The sequence below is a fragment of the Nothobranchius furzeri genome, chromosome 9 (assembly GCF_043380555.1).
Source record: "Nothobranchius furzeri strain GRZ-AD chromosome 9, NfurGRZ-RIMD1, whole genome shotgun sequence".
In the NCBI taxonomy this organism is placed as follows: domain Eukaryota; kingdom Metazoa; phylum Chordata; class Actinopteri; order Cyprinodontiformes; family Nothobranchiidae; genus Nothobranchius; species Nothobranchius furzeri.
Window position 1 is genome coordinate 29,559,947 of NC_091749.1, and position 21,165 is coordinate 29,581,111.

At 43.1% G+C, this 21,165-nt stretch overlaps 2 protein-coding genes across 2 annotated transcripts; one reads left to right on the forward strand and one right to left on the reverse strand.

Moving 5' to 3' along the window:
* Nucleotides 1–1,023: 1,023 nt before the first annotated feature.
* Nucleotides 1,024–9,763, forward strand: slc7a6 (solute carrier family 7 member 6). The gene is made up of 10 exons (XM_015953953.3): nt 1,024–1,187; nt 5,114–5,675; nt 5,772–5,897; nt 6,747–6,891; nt 6,971–7,094; nt 7,166–7,269; nt 7,400–7,496; nt 7,760–7,909; nt 8,861–9,044; nt 9,114–9,763. Exons 1-10 carry the CDS (start codon nt 1,086–1,088, stop codon nt 9,179–9,181), a joined length of 1,662 nt encoding a protein of 553 aa, XP_015809439.3. The 5' UTR covers nt 1,024–1,085; the 3' UTR covers nt 9,182–9,763.
* Nucleotides 9,764–10,969: 1,206 nt separating this feature from the next.
* Nucleotides 10,970–20,856, reverse strand: slc7a6os (solute carrier family 7 member 6 opposite strand). The gene is made up of 5 exons (XM_015953954.3): nt 20,547–20,856; nt 19,682–20,011; nt 18,550–18,756; nt 17,822–17,954; nt 10,970–11,660 (listed from the first exon to the last, which is right to left on the reverse strand). The coding sequence occupies exons 1-5, from the start codon at nt 20,733–20,735 to the stop codon at nt 11,536–11,538; spliced, it is 984 nt and encodes a 327-aa protein (XP_015809440.3). The 5' UTR covers nt 20,736–20,856; the 3' UTR covers nt 10,970–11,535.
* Between the last annotated feature and the right edge of the window lie 309 nt (nt 20,857–21,165).

Here is a 21,165-nt window from a genome sequence, read left to right on the forward strand (position 1 = left end):
TTTATGATGAGCTGAAGACCATTGTGTCTGAGTCAGCGAGACTTCAGTTTGGCGTTTCTCTCAATCTCTACTCTTCCATTATCCCACGACACACACTACACACACTAATCATGCTTCTGTCCCTCACACACTTCAGTCATCCCTGGAAAATGCTGCTGAGGAGACAAATCATCAGAAATATGTTAATAAGTTGCAGCTTCCCAGGGTTCACCAGAGGGTGGAAAATACAAAAATGCTGCTTACTCTAACGGGTCTGCTCTCATGCTCAAACATGAACCACTCTGATAAGTCTGAGCTTCACAAATTCACTCCAACCATCAGATGTGTGAAACCACAGCAACATTTAGTAGTTTGTTCTTTTCTTTCTTTCTTCCTAACCAAACTGCATAGAGAGAAAGTGTGGTTAAGAACATTTTGAGAAACACTTTTATCTTAATTTCAGAAGTCTAGAGGTGGCTATATACACACATTTATTAGGAGCTGCATCTGGTCCATTTTCCTGATATTTTTTATTTATTTTAATATTGTTCAACCTGTGGTTTTAGGAATAAATTCTCCATAATGACATTTATGAATATTCGAAGGAAAATCGTGTTCTCATTGTCTGTGTTTTAAACTTATGTGTTTTTTTTTTCATTTTTGTAAAATAATCAAGATATACAGGTGAAGACATCATTGCAATAATCCTTTTATTTCGTGTGGGAAATTGAGGATTTCGCTCATATTTAAGCACAAATTACAAAAAAATGTTGAAAAAGTGGGGCAACAATGTTGTAACATAATGGAACATAATTATTTTAGCAGGCCTAAATGTGAATATATAAGTAAATACAATAAATGCACATGCACTTTTATTACCACCGACCCCAAACAGGTGTTTTTAAGAACCCTGAGATGTTTCTTCTTTTTTATCACTTTGTCTTGTCTCTGTTGTCATCACATTCACGTTGCTTTTAAGTAGGCAACGTTTCATAAAGCTTTTTTAAGCAAACCCATAACACTATTTATGTGTGAATACGTTTTTTCGCATGCAGTTGTAAATGTACACCGTGTGATTTAGATGCCTGCAGTATCTGCACCGTCACATGGTGCTTCCTCTGAGCTGCAGCAGCCAGTTGCTTCCGGCGCTGCGGATGCGGAGTGCGGACTGTGCCCGTGACAACACAAGGAGAGGAAAACCAGCGCAGGTAAGACTCGACAGCCTCATCTGGCACGTGCTGCTCAGCACATTTGGTCTCTGGTCATTTTTATCAGTCAGCAAAAGAAAAAAAACTACTTTTCTTTTGTTGGCTGAAGCAACGGAACCAAAAAAAAATGTTTGTGTCAAGCCGGCGGAAATTAAACAACACAGGAAAAATGAAACTCTGAGCTTCAAAATTAAGCACGTTTTCTGATCCATAAAATGTCATTGAGTTTATGTTTAGACAAAATAATTAATGTTATCGAGATGAAATAAATGCTAGTGTAAATATGTATGGCGCAAGTCAGACAAGTCAGCTAACTTAGACAGTTCAAAAGGAACTCTCTGAACTCTAGTTTAATAATAAAACGACCTCTTGTCACGCAAAGTATAAACAGACGAGTTGTTTGCTTGCATTATAAATAAACTTTACTATGAATACTCGGTGAAATGCGAAATGTGGCAAATATTCACAATGTTACACAGTTTCGTAGTTTTATTTTGAAAATCTTAAACAAAGATCAGGTGTGGTGTCATTAAACTTGATGGAGAAAGGAGACACCGGCTGTGGTGGGACGTTTTGTTTCATGTTTATTTTTGCTATCACCCATCATCACTGCTCTAGCAGATGGAAGGCTGTAAACAGTCTTTCTTAATCGAAAAAAATGGGAAAAAACATTCAAGTCATGTATACACTTTTTATTTGTTTACATGCTAGGGATGTTAAAAATGTATCTTCTTTCAACCAATGTGTACTTGTCACAAATATTTAGTAATAAACAATAAAACTGATGTTTTCTTAAACAGTAAAAAGGTTTGGCATCAGGGTTAACGTACGCACTCTTAAAGACCATCATTGAGAGGAGTTAAATACCTCAAAGTTCTGTTTACCCTGCTGTAGATCCGCCTCCTCTCAGAGCTCTCTGTTACTGGGTGAGATTAAAAAAAAACAGCTTGTCATTAAGATGCTCTTGTTAATCCATCCTGGCTGAGACTTAAGTCTTGAAACTCCACCAATATGTCATTTTGCCTCCTGGTATTTTAATTTTGATTGAATCATGATCTCTGACCTTAACCCTCCCACTGTCCTAATGGGTGTGACCCCGCGAGGAAAGTTGACCATTGAGCAGGATTGATGGTTTATCCCTTGAGGTCCTCGTGGCAGGGGTGAGGAGTGAGCACCACCTCACCCCTGCCACGTGGACCTCAAGGGATAAACCATCAATCCTGCTCAATGGTCAACTTTCCTCGCGGGGTCACCCATAAAGACAGTGGTAGGGTTAACTGTAACCGAGAGGCTAGTAGGGCTTTATGGGCCATTCCCATCTGTACCGGGTCGGCCCGGGCCGGGTAGCCCCAGTGGGCCCCAGCCTGACCCGGTTGATTCCACACATCATTGTCTTAAGCCCATGTGGGCTGATTCTACCCACCAATCAGAGGCTTGCTCTAATGGAAGGTGTGAATTTGCTGTCAGCAGTGGGTGTGTTGGCCCTGGTCGGCCTGAAGCAGACCCCCTCGAGAAGAGAGCTGAGAATGAGCCTTGGTTGGCCCGGAAAAATACCAGGCCACCCAGATATGTAAACAACCTACGCTACCCGGCCCGGGCCGACCCGGTACAGATGGGAATGGCCCATTAGATGTTGTTCTGGGCTATTTTGTTTTGGAATTTCTTTAGAACAGGGCAGGGTATGTTGCTTTTTGAGGTCTTTTAGCCTATTTCATGTGAGACTGATTCTAATGAAGTGATTTAATTCTACTGTCAGGCCTGGGTGAAATTGCATTTGTTTTCCAAATTGTGTGGTTAATCACAATTAATTGGTTAATTAATCTATGATTAATCAAAAGATCCAAGTTGGTTGAATAGATTTTGTCTTATCAAGTAAAATATCATTTTTTCCTTTACTCAGGTTAACTTAGTACATTTAAATTGTTTGCTGAGCTGAAACAATCACGTTTGACGAAAAAAAATCAGGAAAGCTAAGTCCAACGAATAAAAATAGCTGCCTCCCAGCATTTTATGTGGAAACAAGGCAACCGTGCAGCAAAACAAACCTCCTCCCAACTGTTTTTTCCCGAGAAAGTACAAGTCAACAATGTAATCAACTTCCTGTTTGTATTTAAAGTTATTTTGGTTCTGTGTGGCTTACATAAGATAACTCTGAGAGCCGGAGCTCTAATCAAAGGTCCAATTTCTAACTCAGAACGTCAGAAACCTAAAAGAACTTTGGTGATATAGGTTTTGGCTGACAGAACACCACACCTACCTTTTCTCTGATTTCTGGGTTACATTTCACAAGCTTGCTAGGAACACACACACACACACACACACACTATAATTCTAATTGTAAAATTATACAACAATGAAGTTCATCCTGTTTGGATTAAATATTGAAAATAACCCTTTATGGGATCTCACCAAGTTCCTGCCAGATTAGTTAGCACACAGGAAATGCATCATCAGTGACTCTCAGCTACTAGGAAACATAATTTTACCTCAATGTTGGTAACTTGTACAGCTAAAGTTTACATACTGAGCATTTTGTCAATGTCCATCTAGTATTTCATAATAATGGTCAGCTTTGGACCTGCAAAATTAAACAGTCCTAGCCTCGTGACCCTAATTATTGCCACCTAGAATATAGAAACATTCCTAATAAAAACTTTAACCGAGATATATGACTGATTGATTAAGAAGATCTTTTAGTAACCGTTATGTTACATATGTTGGTATTCATTCCAAATTTTAATTTAGACCCCCACCTCCTTCTTGAATTATAAATCAGTTATTTTCAACTGAAAGCGAATTAGATGTTTAGTGGAAAAAACTAGCTTTCATTCAGAAAAACAAATCAGTTTTCTGTGTTTCTAAGCGTGTCAGTGGCTGATAAACTGTACAGCAGGAGTGTGTGTGTGTGTGTGTGTGTGTGTGTGTGTGTGTGTGTGTGTGTGTGTGTGTGTGTGTGTGTGTGTGTGTGTGTGTGTGTGTGTCAGCTGTCTGATTGCTGAACTGAAGCATGCCTCTCACATGCTCAGAGAAGCCGTTCTAAAGACAACCACAGCCATGTTGAGCCACACTGACGTCCCATCTACACACTCCACTCACAGGGCTACTACTTGCAGCATAATACTCTCATTTACTTTAATAAACAGTTTATGTACAACAGGAAATGAAACTATTAGACCTTTTTTGTACCTTTGTCATTTATACTAGTTTGATATAGGGCTGGACAATAATTCAATGACGATTTATATCGATCAATAGACATGTGGTGCAATAGGAAATAATAATGGATCAATAAATAAAAAGTTTCCTTTTTCTATTATAGCCTATCCGGTAGCTTCATACTAGAGTCATTACTTGCACCCAACCAAAACAGACCCAAGCCCTCCCCTCTCAAACCCAAACAGACATCAATGTGGATTAAACAAGGTGTTGCAGCGAGGAGAGGTGGAAGAAATTATCTCGAAAAAAGGTTTCAGGGTGGCACTATTTTTATTCTTACAAGTCTGGTAAAAAAACAAACAAAGGCGGTTTGCGAAACTTGTAGAGAATCGATTAAAAACCAAGTCTGGTAACACAGCCGACTTGTGTTATAAAGTTAGACATTAAATGGCCAAGGCTGCACTTAAAATATATTTGCTACATTTTTTTATGCAGTTTTCAATATTTATTTTTTTTTAATCTGAGCTTTTTCTATACCGTCCAGCCTTTAGTTTGACACATAAAAGCCCAGTGGCCTGGCCGGATAAACAGGGCTAACAGACCACAACACAGGGCTAATGAGCATCACTCACACACTACAAAAACCAGAAGTTCTGCTCTGTTAGTTTGCTTTTGTTTATCGCTGGTTATTGATTTGTGGAGTCTCTGCCTGGCTCTAAGCTCTTTTTAATGTCACTGATGGTCACTCCTATTCTGAATCTGTTGGGCAGGCTGTTCCCGGGGTTTCCAGAAGCAGCAAGAGGCTGAAGTATTCCCAGCTGCTCTGCAGGTCGAGTTCAGACACCGACGGCACCATGACCAACAGCGAAGGGTCTGAGACGACAAACGATAGTGCTGGTCACTCCACCGATCAGCAGCAGAGCATGAAGCTCAAGAAGGAGATCTCCCTGCTCAATGGAGTCAGCCTGATTGTGGGAAACATGATTGGATCTGGTATCTTTGTCTCCCCTAAGGGTGTGCTCATCTACAGCGCTTCCTATGGGCTGTCGTTCATCATCTGGGCCATCGGAGGCTTGTTTTCAGTGGTTGGTGCTTTGTGCTATGCTGAGCTGGGAACCACTATCACCAAATCAGGGGCTTCTTATGCATACATCCTGGAGTCCTTTGGTGGCTTCATTGCATTCATTCGTCTTTGGACATCCTTATTAATCATTGAACCCACCGGTCAGGCAGTCATAGCCATTACATTTGCAAATTACCTGGTGCAGCCACTTTTTCCAACGTGTGCACCGCCATATGCCGCGTCCAGGCTCATCGCCGCAGCGTGCATATGTGAGTATGTTTCAGCCACTAAGTCAACTACTTCTCTGTGCTCACGCCTGCCCAGCTATGCAGAGGAACATGTGTTTAATCTTCCTCTGTTCCCAGGTTTACTGACGTTCATAAACTCTGCCTATGTAAAGTGGGGCACCCGTGTGCAGGACGTTTTCACCTATGCAAAGGTGGCAGCTCTCATCGTCATCATCATTACGGGCATCACCAAACTTTGCCAGGGTGAGTGGCTCACTGACGCTCAGAACATCAACTCCAGTAAACAGAATTACGTTGAAAGATCAGCCAGGGTTTAAGATTTTCTAACCAAGATAAAGAGTCCTCACTGGGTCTAAGGAAAACGTAAGGGAGTGGTCAAAAGGTAAAAGTTGAGCTGACAACAGATGGGCTCGACAGGAAATTAGAAGTTGAGATCAAGGCATGATTCTGCTTCTGAACCAGGCTTAACATATCAACTTCCTCATGACATCAGAAATTCCTGGTCAAATTAATAACGGTAAGGTGCCCAAATCATCAACCCCACATCACTGATGTTTTCCGTTAGAACCAGCAGGATGTGGTCCTGATGTCAGCATCTTTTATCTTCCTAAAGAGCAAGTCACCCCCGAGTCTACTTTTTTGCTGATAAACTATATAAACAAGTGTCTAATCGTGCTGTAGACACGTGTAGTCAATAATTTGGCACTTTAGTGCATCTTGGCTCAAATTTTAATATTCTGCCTAAAACTGTCACCTCTTCAGGTAAAAACTCTGCACTACATTTGAATTGAAATCTAGCTATTGGCTCAGAGGTACCCTATGACTTTAGCTGGTACCATCTGATGTCACAATGCCACTGTGAGCCTGTGTGTTTGTTGGCGGCTCTGCCCTCTCGATCGGCCGGTCAACGCCTCCTTGTGTTACATTTGTCAAACAGGAAGTGGGAGTGGAGTAAGACTCTGGTAGGGGGTGACTTGCTCTTTAAACTGAGTTTTGTTTTCTTAAGATTTTTGCTTTGTTCTTACAGCAAACTGACTAAAACATTAAATAAAATCATTTCAATTAAATGTTTCTATTTCAATTGCTCCTCAGGTTACACAGACAACTTTGAGTCGTCCTTCCAGGGCTCGTCTACAGATCCTGGTGACATCGCTCTGGCGCTGTACTCTGCACTCTTCACTTATTCTGGCTGGGATACTCTTAACTTTGTAACAGAAGAAATCAAAAACCCTGAGAGGTTTTTTTTTTTTTTTTACTTGGCCTGTATGAGCCACAGTGCGTCAGAGTGACATTGATCAGATGTGCTGTTATTTCAGGAACCTGCCCTTGGCCATTGCCATCTCTATGCCTATTGTCACCATCATCTACATCCTCACCAACGTGGCCTACTACGCTGTTCTGGACGTCGCCTCTATTTTGTCCAGTGATGCTGTGGCGGTGGTGAGAACAAGAACATGATCCATGCATGGGTGAGCTGTACAGCTGCTAAAAGCTTCCTGTTTTCCGTTTAGACTTTTGCAGATCACACACTGGGTGCCATGAGCTGGACTATCCCCATTGCTGTGGCTTTGTCCTGTTATGGAGGCCTAAACGCCTCCATCATAGCTGCATCCAGGTAGAGCACAATTTATATTTAGCAAACTGAGCATTTTTCACCAAGGGGATTCCATTTTATTGTGTCGGAGCAAAAGGATGCCACACAAGAACTGTGACGGCTCTTTTAACTGATGTTTAACTGTGTCCAGGTTGTTCTTTGTAGGATCCCGAGAAGGTCACCTCCCAGATGCTTTGTCCATGATCCACATTCAGAGATTCACTCCCATTCCAGCTCTGATGTTTAATGTAAGAAACAAGCAAATTCTAGAAGGTAAAACCCGTTTACCACCCTGGAGTTTAGGCACACATATGTTGGTGGCCATGTTGAATGCGGTTACCTTCAAAAGTGAATTATTTTTTGATGATTCAGTTGAAATCCATGCAGCGCTTCGTGAGACAAAAGGACAAATGCAGACACAGGCAAATGCATTGTTGCTCTTCATCAGCTGACGTTAATGAAGGTAGAAATGTCTGCAGTAATGGCGATTCAAGTCTTTCTCTCTGTGCAGTGCATCATGTCACTGATCTACCTGATGGTGGAGGATGTCTTCCAGCTCATCAACTACTACAGCTTTAGCTACTGGTTCTTCATGGGTCTGTCTGTGGCCGGCCAGATCTACCTTCGCTGGAAGCAGCCTGACAGACCCAGACCTCTCAAGGTGACATACTTGTGTTTGTCAACATCCAGGTTCAATTGGAGGCTTACTGTTTTCAACGAGGAAAGAAACAAGCTTCCTGTGTCTACAGAGCAGAAGGTCTGATGTGATTAGCTCTGATTGCTGAAGCTGAAGTTGCAGTATTCATAAATGTTTTATTCTGACCAGACGATGGCGCTGCGTCGGGCTAGTTTGCTGTTTATTTCTGACTCAGTCGATCAAGTTTGGTTATTTAACCTTCAGCATGTTGGGATCGTTATGATGGCTAAAATGCCACTGATCCAGAATCAGCATGTTGGGATACAGATGGGAAATAAAAACAAAGTTTATTGGACCCTTTTTTGTCTGTAGGAATGTTAAAGGAGTCCAACTCCCTATCCAGCTTGTGTTAGATGTTTCCTGCTCCAACTCACCTGGTCCAATAGTTTATTGATTTGTTCAGCAGGTCGAGCTCTGCAGAAGACCGTTAATCATGACCGATTAGAATCAGGTGTGTCAAAGCAGAGACCCCTCTAAAACATGCTGAGCGGTGGTCCTTGTGGTCCGCACCGGGCACTTCTGCTGTAGACGCTAGTTCTGGTGCTGCTCCTGCTGACGGCCGGTGTCGGCAGCTCTCCACACCTTCAACACACAGATGACCAAACGTTCCCCGCTGCAGGAAAATGCAGTGATTCTGTTCTGGACCTTGGTTGGAACCAGTGGTTACTTGAGCTACTGTTAATCCTAGAGATGGTTGTGGGTGAAATTCCCAGTAGGTCAGCAGATTCTGAAACTCTCAGACCAGCCTGTTTAGCCGCAACCATGACGTGTCCTCTTCTCTACTCACTCACTACGACTAGATGACCAAACGCATCAGTTGCTGTCCTGGGATTGGCTGACTGGACACGTGAATCATACGTGTTTTATTTATTTTTTAATCCAAAACTCTTTCTAGCCATGGTTCTCTCTCCACAGCTGACGTTGTTGTACCCGGTGGTTTTCTGCCTGTGTGCCGTTTTCCTTGTGGTGGTTCCTCTATACAGCGACACGGTCAACTCTCTGATCGGCATTGCCATCGCCCTGTCAGGAGTTCCTGTCTACTTCTTAGGTGTCTACCTGCCAGAGTCCAAAAGACCACCTGTCATCATTAAGCTGCTGCGTGAGTACTGCACTCATCCCTAAAGGAACACGTTCCCTTTCCTAACAGCTAACTGTTGTCTTACTGCAGGCTCTCTGACGTTCTTCACCCAGTACACCTGCTTCTGCGTACGAACGGAGACAGACAAAAACCAGTAGCTTCCTCATCGCTGCCATGTGAAGACTTTTGCTGTGAAAGAAACCAAACTGAACATATATTGTCCGGTTCATCATACTGAGACTGTTGGGATTCACCTGGTTCTGGAAACGCTGCCACTGATGAACAGATTTACTCTGGGAGTTTAAAACGGTGTGTTCGGTTTTGTCAGATATGTTTAGACTTCCATAATAAATGGCTCCAGACTTTTTAAAGAACGTGCCTATGAAACTCAACTGGTGCTTTGTGGTCACAGGTATGTATGCTACTCGTTACTATTACATATATTACCGAGTAATCTACATGCTGTAACGTTTACCAACGACTCCCGGGAACTCATTGGTCATGAGTTTGTGTTAAATGACAAAAACAATGTTTAATAAGACTGTCTAAATTAATTTCTTTTCTTGGTGGTGCCAGATTCAACCCTGTTACTTTACATTTTAAAAGAATGTTTTTTGACTGTACTTTTTAAATTATTGTTGCACCTTTAAATTGTACGTTTGCACATTATTATATTTGAATAAAAGGCCTCCCATTCCTTGAAGGAATGCATGCCACCCCCTAGGGTTCGTGCTGGTTTTACACCATTGTTTCATGTTGGGATGTGATGGTTATGCTGGTTTTGGTCTAATCTGGAGTAGGTTGTGCAGTCTCACACAATTAGTACTCAGAAGTTATAACTCGGCTAGGTACAAACACCAAATTTCAGGTTTTTCCAGAAGGATCGGGGGGTTGTGATGAGGGTTACTTTGAACATCCAATGGTTACTACCCAAGTCTCATTAGTCTTCTAGTTGACCATGAGACGTTTTGCTGAGACTACAGACATCAAATGAAGAAAGCATTTAATTTCTAGGAAAACAATGGTCTTTAACCAGTTATCCTGCAGGACAGCTGCTTGGTAGAAACATGTTTTAGTCCTTTTATCTTACTAAAGCATGAAGTAAACAAGTTAAACATAAACACTACCTTGCATTAGATTACCTTTAAAGGACAAGTGGCTGTATTTGACCCTTTCTGCACACTTCAAGTCCTGATTTGCCAGACAAATGTTTATAAAACAGCAAAAATAAAACTGTTAATCCTTAAAGGCCCGTGGTGACATCCTATCCATCAATCTGAGGTTATTTTACTTTTAAGTGTTTCCTGGTTTCTATTTTAAAAGCCTCTGGCTCTTAAGGTTAAACTCGTAAGTAAAACATAAAGAATCTAAAAAATTCAGTATTTCATGAGTTTCTCTTTAAAAGGTTATTAATAACATTTTATATGCTGGCTCTTAGAGACCCAAGTGGCGAGGACACATTTTCAGTTTTTTCTTCATGTGGAAACCAGAATGATGGTAGATGTTTGGTCATTAGCAGTTTAAGCACAATTTTATAAAGAATCAGAATTACCATGTATGTGGTCTGGTGTGACAGCAAAAACACTGAAAGGGGGTTAATGGCTTCCCATCGCAGCCAGGGGTCTTTCTGTAAGGTGTTTGCATGTTCTCCCTGTGCATGCGTGGGTTCTCTCCGGCTTCCTCCCACAGTTCAAAAGCACGACTGTCAGGTTGTTTGGTCTGTCTACATCATCCTTAGGTGTCTGTGTTGCCCTGCGACCTTGCCAGAATAAGCGGGAGAAGATACTAGACGAATGGATTTCTGACGCCAGCAGGCCAAACTGAAGGTATTAAAGGTAAACTTGTGATTCACCTTTGACCCTGCACACCAACTCAAACACTCTAAATCAGCTAACTTTATGACCAAACCTGTTTTTTTTAACCGCGTAGAAGAAACAGACGACACATTTTGAAAGCTCTTTGTTTACACATCTACATATTTACAAAAAATAAACTTCAGCAAGCATTCGGGCAACAACTGGATTCACTTCAGAGTCAAACTCACGTCCACCACAGAAATGTATGCAACACGCTTTCACATTATGCAGAAATAAACGGTCTAGTTATACGTACACGCTACCATGCACCAACGCAAACACTCTAAGCTGCAAGCACACGTGGCCCTCACTAACAGAAGGAGTTAACAGCACAGCGTACGAAGCATACCACGCTAACGAGAAACAATTCAAACACGCATCCACTTAAAACAAACACCCACACACAAGTCACTCCACCACAGCTTAAAAAAAAAACACTCTGGATCCTTCTCTGGCATCTGTGTAGTGAGGAGGAGGAGGAGGAGGAGGGTGGGTTATAGAACAGTTACGTTGGCACACCACTTCAGAGGTGCTACACAGGTAGCTGCACTGTTATGGGGTGGGAGGGTTCTACTCTTAACTACACAGAGGCTCAGAGAGTGAAGTGTCAAGAGAGCGCTGGCTTTTCCAATGAGGAGGGTGCCAGAAGAAGTCGATCAATCAGAATCTGATTTGTCGTCGCCGTCGTCGTCTTCGCCACTGCCGCCCAGCTCGTGCAACACCTCCCGGTGGTAGTGCTTCCAACTCCTCCTGCTGTACGAGTGTTCCTCCTCCCAGTAGTCTGCAAACAAACGGTTAAGTCAGGGAAGCTAAGGCAGGGCTTTAGGGAGCCCCACGTCCTGAGGAAGGCACTGGGACGTTCTGGGTTTTAGCTCCACTACAGCTTATGAGAAGCTTAGTTTATAAGCAGAGAAAACTCCAGAATGGAACCAAATCGGAACATTTATTTGGTTAGTTTGACTGTTTTCTAGTCCCGTTCTGGAGCTCGCTCTGCCACTGCTGCTAGCGGCGTGCCATGACCTCAGCTGATCAACGGCGCAGGAACCAACAAGTCTGATAATTGCATCATTCTACTGTCAACTATTTTGGACATCCGGGGTTTTCCCCTGTGTTACAGACATTAGAGAGCCCGGGGGTATCGGTACTGGAGCCGAGCGCGGCTGACTGAGGGGCACATTTCCGTATTTTTCTCTGTTTTTTCCCCTCTCACAGCTCTGCTTCTACAGCTGATGTTAAACGTCAGTCTCTCAGCACCGTGGGCGAGTGACAGAGAGAGAGAGGCTGATTTTCTAGCAGCTGAACTGGATTCATCATAATAACACCAAGTGGACTTAAAAGCGCAGCTTCTCTTCTTTTCAATAACCTAAGCCAATTTATTATTATTTAAATTATTTATTGCAGAACTAAACTGCAAGACAGAAGGAGATTTTGCCCTTAACAGTGGTTTAGGAGATCAACAAACAGCTGAGAAAACCTGCATCTCACTGCAGCTCCAGTTTCACTTTCACAATCAACCACAGCCCCTTAAAGCAGCAGCAACAGTCTACACTCGCCCCTACAGATCATTACTATGTTTAAAATTATATTCATATGTTATTCTGGTGTTTCATGATCATTCCTAATCATTATTTCAGGTGAATTCTGTTGGTCTATTGAGCAGAGGGACTGTATAAACCTTGTGGTAGAAAATGTTCTGCACAAAATCACATCGATGGTTCTTTTTTCTAATTATTTCAACAGATTATATATTATACATATTTTTATTGTGACAATAAAAATATGTATAATACATAAAGGTCAGAGGTCACTAAAAGAGGTCACTGTTAAGTACAAATCTGAAGCCCACGAGGACAAAAAAATCCCAACATATTTATAAAGCGTCTCCAGATAAAAATCACAGGTTTCTTCACAAGCACATCAAAAATAAAAAAGGTTAAAAAAGATAATTTTGGGAGAAAATAAGTCGTTTTTAATGTTTGTATGGTACGATTTGATGACTAGCTTGTAAATACTGTGTTAAACCTTGATTTGAAGAAAACTGAATCGAACTCATAGAAAAAGCGCAATTCAATCTTTTCTTTAAATCGTTCAGCCCTATGAAGAAGTTTAGCCACCATCCAACCGCGATCGTGCATGAATGTTGTCAAGCTGTGTTAGCTTTGGATGAGAGCCGCAACGGCACGTGGATGAGCACGTGCTGGTAAAGGCGATGGGGTACTGTCGATTATACGGACTTGGTTTGGCCAGATGTTGAGCAGAAAAACATCCGCAGCTACAGGAAAGTTGTATCTGCATTAATAGCTTGTTAACGCTAATTCCCTTCAACGCCATTCTGTTTCTTTTAAACACACAATTAGCACACAGGCTCCCAAACGTAGTTTAAGACATTGATCTCATTTATCAATAAAGCAGGAGTCTGAAGCAGCGCCCTTCTCTAACCCAGATCAGCTTATCGGAGCGTTGCTCAACAAAAGGGAAAGGAACTGGATAAATCTCTAACTTTATCTCACTTCTGTTACTAAAATGCAGCAAAGCATCACTTTAGCTGCAGTTACTCACCAGTGATGCAACACTGCACTTCTACGAGCAAAGGAACAACATGAAACATGATTCAATAAACCAGGGGGAAATTAGGGATGACTATCTGTATCTGTTCAACCATCTAAATGATCTGAATCTGTACTCAGGGTGGGCGTGGCCTAACCCGGAAGTGGGTGTGGTTTACATTAATACATTATTTTAAGTCTGAAATTGATATGGATTGATCAGAAGTTGATATGTGTATTGTTTATTTGAAAACTTTACAGAGCAGCCTCAGAACTGAGATTAAATGTTTTTGATCACAATAGTAAAGGAACTATTACAGAACAAGTTTTTCAGTAAAATCGGAACATTAATATTTGAGTGCATGGATTAATACACACACAGAGAGAGAGAGAGAGAGAGAGAGAGAGAAAGAGAGGGAGGGAGGGAGGGAGGGAGGGAGGGAGAGAGAGAGAGAGAGAGAGAGGGAGGGAGAGGGAGGGAGAGAGAGGGAGGGAGAGGGAGAGAGAGACAGAGAGAGGGAGAGGGAGGGAGAGAGAGACAGAGAGAGAGGGAGAGAGAGTGAGACAGAGAGAGGGAGGGAGACAGAGAGAGAGACAGAGAGAGAGAGAGGGAGAGGGAGGGAGAGAGAGACAGAGAGAGAGAGTGAGACAGAGAGAGGGAGGGAGACAGAGAGAGAGGGAGGGAGAGAGAGACAGAGAGAGGGAGGGAGACAGAGAGAGAGACAGAGAGAGAGAGAGGGAGAGGGAGGGAGAGAGAGACAGAGAGAGAGAGAGAGAGTGAGACAGAGAGAGGGAGGGAGACAGAGAGAGGGAGGGAGAGGGAGGGAGAGAGAGACAGAGAGAGGGAGGGAGACAGAGAGAGGGAGGGAGACAGAGAGAGAGACACAGAGAGAGAGAGGGAGAGTGAGACAGAGAGAGGGAGGCAGAGAGAGAAAGAGAGGGAGGGAGGGAGGGAGGGAGAGAGAGAGGGAGAGGGAGGGAGAGTGAGAGAGACAGAGAGAGAGAGAGAGAAAGAGAGAGAGAGAGAGAGGGAGAGTGAGGGAGAGAGAGAGGGAGAGTGAGGGAGAGAGAGAGGGAGAGGGAGAGAGAGGGAGAGGGAGAGTGAGGGAGAGAGAGAGGGAGAGGGAGGGAGAGAGAGGGAGAGGGAGAGAGAGGGAGACAGAGAGAGAGAGACAGAGAGAGAGAGGGAGAGGGAGGGAGAGAGAGAGACAGAGAGAGAGAGACAGAGAGAGAGAGGGAGAGGGAGGGAGAGAGAGAGACAGAGAGAGAGAGACAGAGACAGAGAGAGAGAGGGAGAGTGAGACAGAGAGAGACAGAGAGAGAGAGAGAGTGAGACAGAGAGAGTGAGACGGAGAGAGTGAGACAGAGAGGAAGAGAGACAGAGAGAGAGAGAAAGAGAGACAGAGAGAGAGAGAAAGAGAGACAGAGAGAGAGAGAGAGAGAGACAGAGAGAGAGAGAGAGAGAGAGACAGAGAGAGAGAGAGACAGAGAGAGAGAGAGAGAGAGAGACAGAGAGACAGAGAGAGAGAGAGAGAGAGACAGAGAGACAGAGAGAGAGAGAGAGAGAGAGAGAGAGAGAGAGAGAGAGAGAGAGAGAGAGAGAGAGAGAGAGAGAGAGAGAGAGAGAGAGAGAGAGAGAGGATAAAATGCTATATAAATGTTCATGAGTAAACGATCATGAACATTTTTAAACTGTCTAAATGAAAACAAGCATGTCTAGCTCGACCTCATCATGTAGGTATCGTTCCTGTACCTGCTTGTAACTTATACTGATAACAACTTGTTTAATGAGGCTCATTCAGAAACTCAAACCTGGCACAGCGCCTGTGTCAGCGGAGTCGTGTTTCTGGGTGGCTACTTTTTACCTTTACTTGATTATAAATAAGTTGAAGTAGTGCTACGCTTACTCAAGTGATACATTTTCAGCAGCAATGAAACATCTGAGCTCTGTTTGTTTCCTTTGAGGTCGTAGGGACAGACTGTAGACAGGATGTTTTTGTCCTTGTTCTTTTTATCCATCCTTTTGACTCTTCAGCTGCAGCTTCTCCTACCAGCGCGAGTCATACACCCTAAATGGCGCTAAGGGGGTGTGGTTAACATGCAGGTCACGTGTCTGACTAGGACTCTTGATGGGATTAACTGAAGGTCTTTATTAATGTTTTATCACTATAACTACAATATACATGAACAGAAAAAATCTGTTACTGACTAGTGCAGACGGCTTAACGTTAGCATTATTAGCATGTGTACGCATTTTATCAACTACCGTAAATCCTCTAATATTGGCCTGTATTCAATTAACTGCCGGGTATCATATTTTGGCCGTTGTCGGCGGAGGTGAATAATGGCCGTTTTTTTATTGTGGCCGGGTGGAATGTGGTAACAAGCAAGTACGGGGGGGGGGGGGGGGGGGGGGGGTTGTGTCATCCGTCTCACTTTTGATTTGCCAGTGATAGACCGCGAGGGTAACTTTAACCATGCGGAGACGAAGAGGAGGCGAAAATTTGATATCAAGGTCAAAGAGAATGTGCTGATTATGCTGCAGAACACTCTGGGGAGCAGTAGCAGGGGTTGTATGAACTAGTCACTAGTCGACTTCACCCCTCTATAGTGACTTTTTATGCCTGTCATCGACTAGTCGCTGTCACGTGATAATGACCGACAAGATGCAGTCCATGGAAAAGACAGCAGCCTGCTGTCAGCAGGTGACGAGCTCCTGCAAGTCGGGAGGCAACGCGCTGTGCCAGAGCTTCGGTACTGACACCCGCCGTAAAACGGACATTTAACCAAATTGTGACGTTTACCCTCTTGCAATTTAACCTTCCCCTCACCCCCATCCTAACCTTAACCAGCTTGCTCATGCAAAGCTCTGATTGTTGACGTGCTCCAGACATCTGCGTCCTGAGCACGGCCACAGTAACATTATCAATCAGGTGTCGCCACCTCAAAAACTAATTTAACATGCGATCGTTCATGTCGGCTCATTTCCTTTTATGCTTTCTGTCTTTTAGTTGTGCCTGACGCATTTCGCTGCTGTGGAGCGGGGCGCATCACCTGTTTTGTCATCCGGTGACGCACCGATCACTGATGCGGCCGCCAAGCAGCGAGCACTCCGCTGTATTTGCGGTCGGTAGATCTTTTAGAACTGCAGTTCAAAGGTAACTCATAAGATGAATATATATGAACCCAGGTAGCAGTTTCTCTTTAGGATTGAGAGGAGATGCAGGAAGATAATAAACAGACAGGACAGAAAAAGAGTCAACTAAAAACAAGTTAGTTTTTGTACCTGGTGGTTGCAACAAACAGACAGCATTGAAGGTAATCAGAAGTGAGGAAAAGAAAATGAAATAATTATTTTAATGTTTAGAGCAGCAGGAACTCTGAGAGGCTGCAGGCGCATCAGTGAGTTTGCGGCCGCTGCGCAGGGGGAGGGGGGAGAGGGCTGAAGCAGAAACTACTGTTGTTAAAAGAAATGTGTTTAACTTTGAAAATGTGGGCACAATTTTAATTGTCAAAAACTCCAGCGAACCATTAGTTCATTTTGCTCAAATAGAAATAGAGGCCTGCCTCTAATACTGGCCCTCCTTCCAATAAAGGCCTGGAGCTTGATGAGCTTGAGTCAAATAGAGGCCCGGGTCTGTATTAGAGGATTTACGGTAAGTAACTTTAACACACGCCCAAACATTCCCTAAACAAACTGATACTTACAAAGACAACTGTTGCAAAATCAGCGTCATGATCAGTTTATTGTCTGTTGTCTGGAGGACAACAGAAACTACGTCAGTCATAGATAAGAGTTAAGAGCGCTTTGTCTGTCGCGTTTTACACAGACAGTGTGACAAAAATTGTAAGTGATGTCTCACTTTGATACGTTTTCAAAACATAAAACATTTTAACCTTTCTAGCATTAATTCACTCGTAATATTTATTCATCAAACTTTTTCCCATCATGAACTTCATAATTATCTGAGGGCTAAATGCATCACAGAGCGTGAGTCAGGATCATCTCAGGGAGAATGTCATTCCAGTGCTGTTGGAGGCTAACTAAAACATAACTACAATTAAAGTAGTTTTCATTTTTCACTGATAATCTTTAAAGCTTAAGCATTCATGATAAGAGATACGTGTTGTTAGCGACCTTAATGATTTTTTAACTTCTTTTTTGATCAGGGGGGACCCCGCATATATCGGTATCGGGAATTAAGAGTTAGACAATATTGGTAAAAAAGCCAATATCAAGCATCCCTAGCGTAAACGCTTTTTTAAAGTTTACTTCCTGCATTTATGTTCGTAATCGTCTCTAAAACAGCATTTGTGCTGCTGTCAAGGCCAGGATCCTGTTGTGGAGGATTTTTAATGTCAGCGTTTCACGGGCCTCTAGAACGTAAACACATACCACCATAGCGCTGCTCTCTGTCGCTGTCAGCATCGCTCCCCTCATCGGGGTAGTCGTTCCTCCAGTTGCTCTCTTCGTTCTCGTCATCCTCATCATCATAGACCTCCTCTTCATGAACCACAAGATCTGGAACCTGAGAACCAAATCAGAATTAATGCGCACATCTTGTGGCTTTTAATTCATAATTGGTTTTTGAGCCTTCGGGAAAGCTTCACACCAGCGTGACTTGACAGATATTTGTCCTTTCATATAAAACCTTTTAGGTTTATTTATTTGGCAGACGCTTTTATCCAAAGCGACTTACAATTTATAACCTATAGGGCACGTTGTGATCTGTGGGGGAAACCGGAGTACCCGGAGGAAACCCACGCATGCATGGGGAGAACACGCAACTCCACGCAGAAAGGCCGCAAGCGAGTTTCGAACCTGCAACCTTCTTGCTGCGAGGCAACAGTGCCAATTAACTGCGCCACCATGCAGCCCACTTCTCGAGTCTGAGTAAACATGGCCAAAACAAAAACACGTTTCCCTTTTCCACAATGCCTCCTAACAGTCAGATAAGTCTATAGGATAACAAAATTCCCAAACTGATGCTTTGATTTCATTAAAGCAGATTAAAACCAGGACAGCAGGTTTTTATGTTCAAATTTGCTACTTCGCCCATTTCTTCATTCACTCACTCCGATTCCAGCACTCATTCATCTGTCCGTCCATCCATCCACACACACCAGTTCTCCATCATCTGCGTAGACCCTGACAGACAGGATGTCCTGGATCCAGCCTGGTGTGACAGCTTCCTGGTAGTAAAGATCATAGACGTAGTCCTCGTCCTGCTCGCGGTGCTCTGTCCCCAGCTTCTCTCCAGATACACTCAGACGCTCCCTCAGCATCTTGGTGTTGTTGCACAGAATCACTTCTGGATCTGGTGGGAGCATCTTTAAAAAAAAAATAAAAATAGTAAGGTGCATGAATTATTTGCTGATGTACGGGGCCCTGTTTTGTTGAAAGCATATTCATGTTCACATTTATAAGAGCCTGCAGATACAGGTTTATGTCAGCAGGTAGCAGGGTGGTGCTGTTCACCAGTAATTAAGACTTTTACAACAAGATAAAGACTGTTAACCAGAAATTGGAATGGTGCATTTTAAATGTGCTCCATAAACTGCCAGTGTTTTGCCTTTGTTCTGTCATCCTGATGGACAGGAAGTGTGATATTTTCAAACAGTACGAAAAAATGAAAGCACGCTGGCAAATCAAAATGTGACAAAGTTTTCTGAATTAATTTTCAAGGGCATTGTCACTGTCTTTGCAATCATTTTGAGATAAAAATAAAGAACTCACTGACAAATTTGCCTTGATCTCTCTCAGTATTAAATAGTTACATTCAGGAATAAAGCCAACATAAGTACCAGTTCATTTGTTGGTTTTGGTAGAAAAGCAGGATGTTTGTTGTTTTACACTAAATCTATTTATTTTAGAGATGCACAGATTCCTGCTTTGAGGGTCAATACAGATTTCTGAAATGTTGTACAACCCTGACTCTCAAATGTCATTTTTGGTTCATTTCTGATTTTTACTATTATTTTTTTGCTGTTAACTGGGAAAATACGATCCTGGAAGTAAAAACTTCCACAGTTAAGATCTGTTATTATGAATGTGAACTGGTGCTCATAAATAGTGTGACTCGTTTTTCATTCCTGCTTGGCAATGGCACATTTTACAAAGTGAAATAAAATCAGATGGTATTGTTTTAGACTAGCTCGTGACGATTAGCTCAATCATGTTGATCATTTACTGATTTTGACCAACTGATGAAGGCCAGACTAGCTCATATGATCGATGTAAAACCTCTTACTCCACCTTGCCAAGACGTTTGTCTTGGTCCTCAACTTCCTCATGGACGAGATCCACAACCTGGATTTCACCAACTCCCCAACATTTGTCCTCGGATGTCTCAGTTTCATCTCCAGGCTTTGAGGCGTCTGTCTGGGGGGGTTGCTCCTCGACCTGCCGGGCCAGACCTGCACGATGACTCGACAATATTCTGTAGCGTTCCTCCCTCCTGGTGCTCCACTTCGTGCTCCGCAGGTCACCGGTGATCCGCTGAGAGCTGGCTGCAGAGGGACGCAACGCGTGGGCATGACGGGGCCGGGCCAGAGCCTGTCGAACCTGGGTCTGAACTGGAGCATCCTGAAAGAAAAGAGGGGAAAAAATCATTCATTCAAACGTCAAAACAGAAATCGGAACATTTCCAGACGTTCGCTATAATACACCCTCCCATATCTGTTCTGTAATCTCTAGGCTAAATAAACACTGACATGATATAAAAAGAAAAAATAAGAGTATGTGTATCTAAGGACAAGCTAAGAATCAGGCGTTAATTGAGCATCAAAGTGGAAAGACTACTATTTCGAAGAGTATTTTAATATTAAAAACATGTACTTTTATTTATTCTATTCAGATGACGTAGTTCTCCATCAAAAACAACATCCAACAAGATGAGCTAGCTAGCTGAATGCTACGCTAATGTAGCACCAGGCTAACAACAGTGGGCTTTGTTTTCAGAGGGAAAGCCGCCGCTTTCTGCTCCTGCGTTAACCCGCCGGATACTCGAGCGAAGTGAAATGCTGCGTCTCAGGAGCTATGCTACTGCTTTAAAAACAGCTCCAAGGCCACATGAGTGTCTCTGTGGCTTTGGGCGGAGTCCCAGCGTCGGGCCTCTCACCTGTGTCGCTACGGTCGCCACGAGTTTGAAGACAGAGTTTTCCACTTGGGTTTCGCTGGGTTCCGGTACCGTTTCCCCTGAACTCGGAGATGATTCGGGTCGGATCCGTTTGCACGCAAGCAGCAAAGCATCTGCGGGGTCGGTGCCCCGTTTTCTTTTAACTCGCAGAATGGTTGTATTTGGATCCATGGCAGCCCGCTATCCGCTACTGTCTGACCGCACTGGTTTGTTGTCTGGAGTCGAGCAGAGCAGAGCTGCGCGAGAGCTGTCACTCCTGTTTCATTTCCGACTTATTTTCTTCTTCTTCTGTAATCTTACTGGAGGAATAAACGACTTTACAGCGAATAGCGCCGCCCTACTGTTCACAATAGTTTGATTGGAAGTCAATTCATATTTAACTTTATTTGCAACTACTTGCAACATTACAAGGAGGATAAATAAGCAAAATACAAATAGGAACATAATCTATGGATACAATTTTACAAAAAATGCCAGAGGTTCGTCAGAGTACAGAACATAATATTAAGTAGAACATCACTCATCTGGGGCCAACATGGATGTAGTTTTGACTTTAGAAGTGTGTGTGTGGGGGGGTGGGGGGGTGGGGGGGGGTTACGGC

Excerpts from the sequence above, each read along its gene's own strand:
- slc7a6 (XM_015953953.3), top strand. The coding sequence starts at position 1,086 with ATGGTGCTTCCTCTGAGCTGCAGCAGCCAGTTGCTTCCGGCGCTGCGG. Across the intron at positions 1,188-5,113 it reads GGAGAGGAAAACCAGCGCAG|GCTGTTCCCGGGGTTTCCAG; the intron begins GTAAGACTCGAC and ends TCTGTTGGGCAG. Across the intron at positions 5,898-6,746 it reads CATCACCAAACTTTGCCAGG|GTTACACAGACAACTTTGAG; the intron begins GTGAGTGGCTCA and ends ATTGCTCCTCAG.
- slc7a6os (XM_015953954.3), bottom strand. The coding sequence starts at position 20,735 with ATGGATCCAAATACAACCATTCTGCGAGTTAAAAGAAAACGGGGCACC. Across the intron at positions 20,012-20,546 it reads TGGCGACCGTAGCGACACAG|GATGCTCCAGTTCAGACCCA; the intron begins GTGAGAGGCCCG and ends CTTTTCTTTCAG. Across the intron at positions 11,661-17,821 it reads CAGAGAGCAGCGCTATGGTG|ACTACTGGGAGGAGGAACAC; the intron begins GTATGTGTTTAC and ends GTTTGTTTGCAG.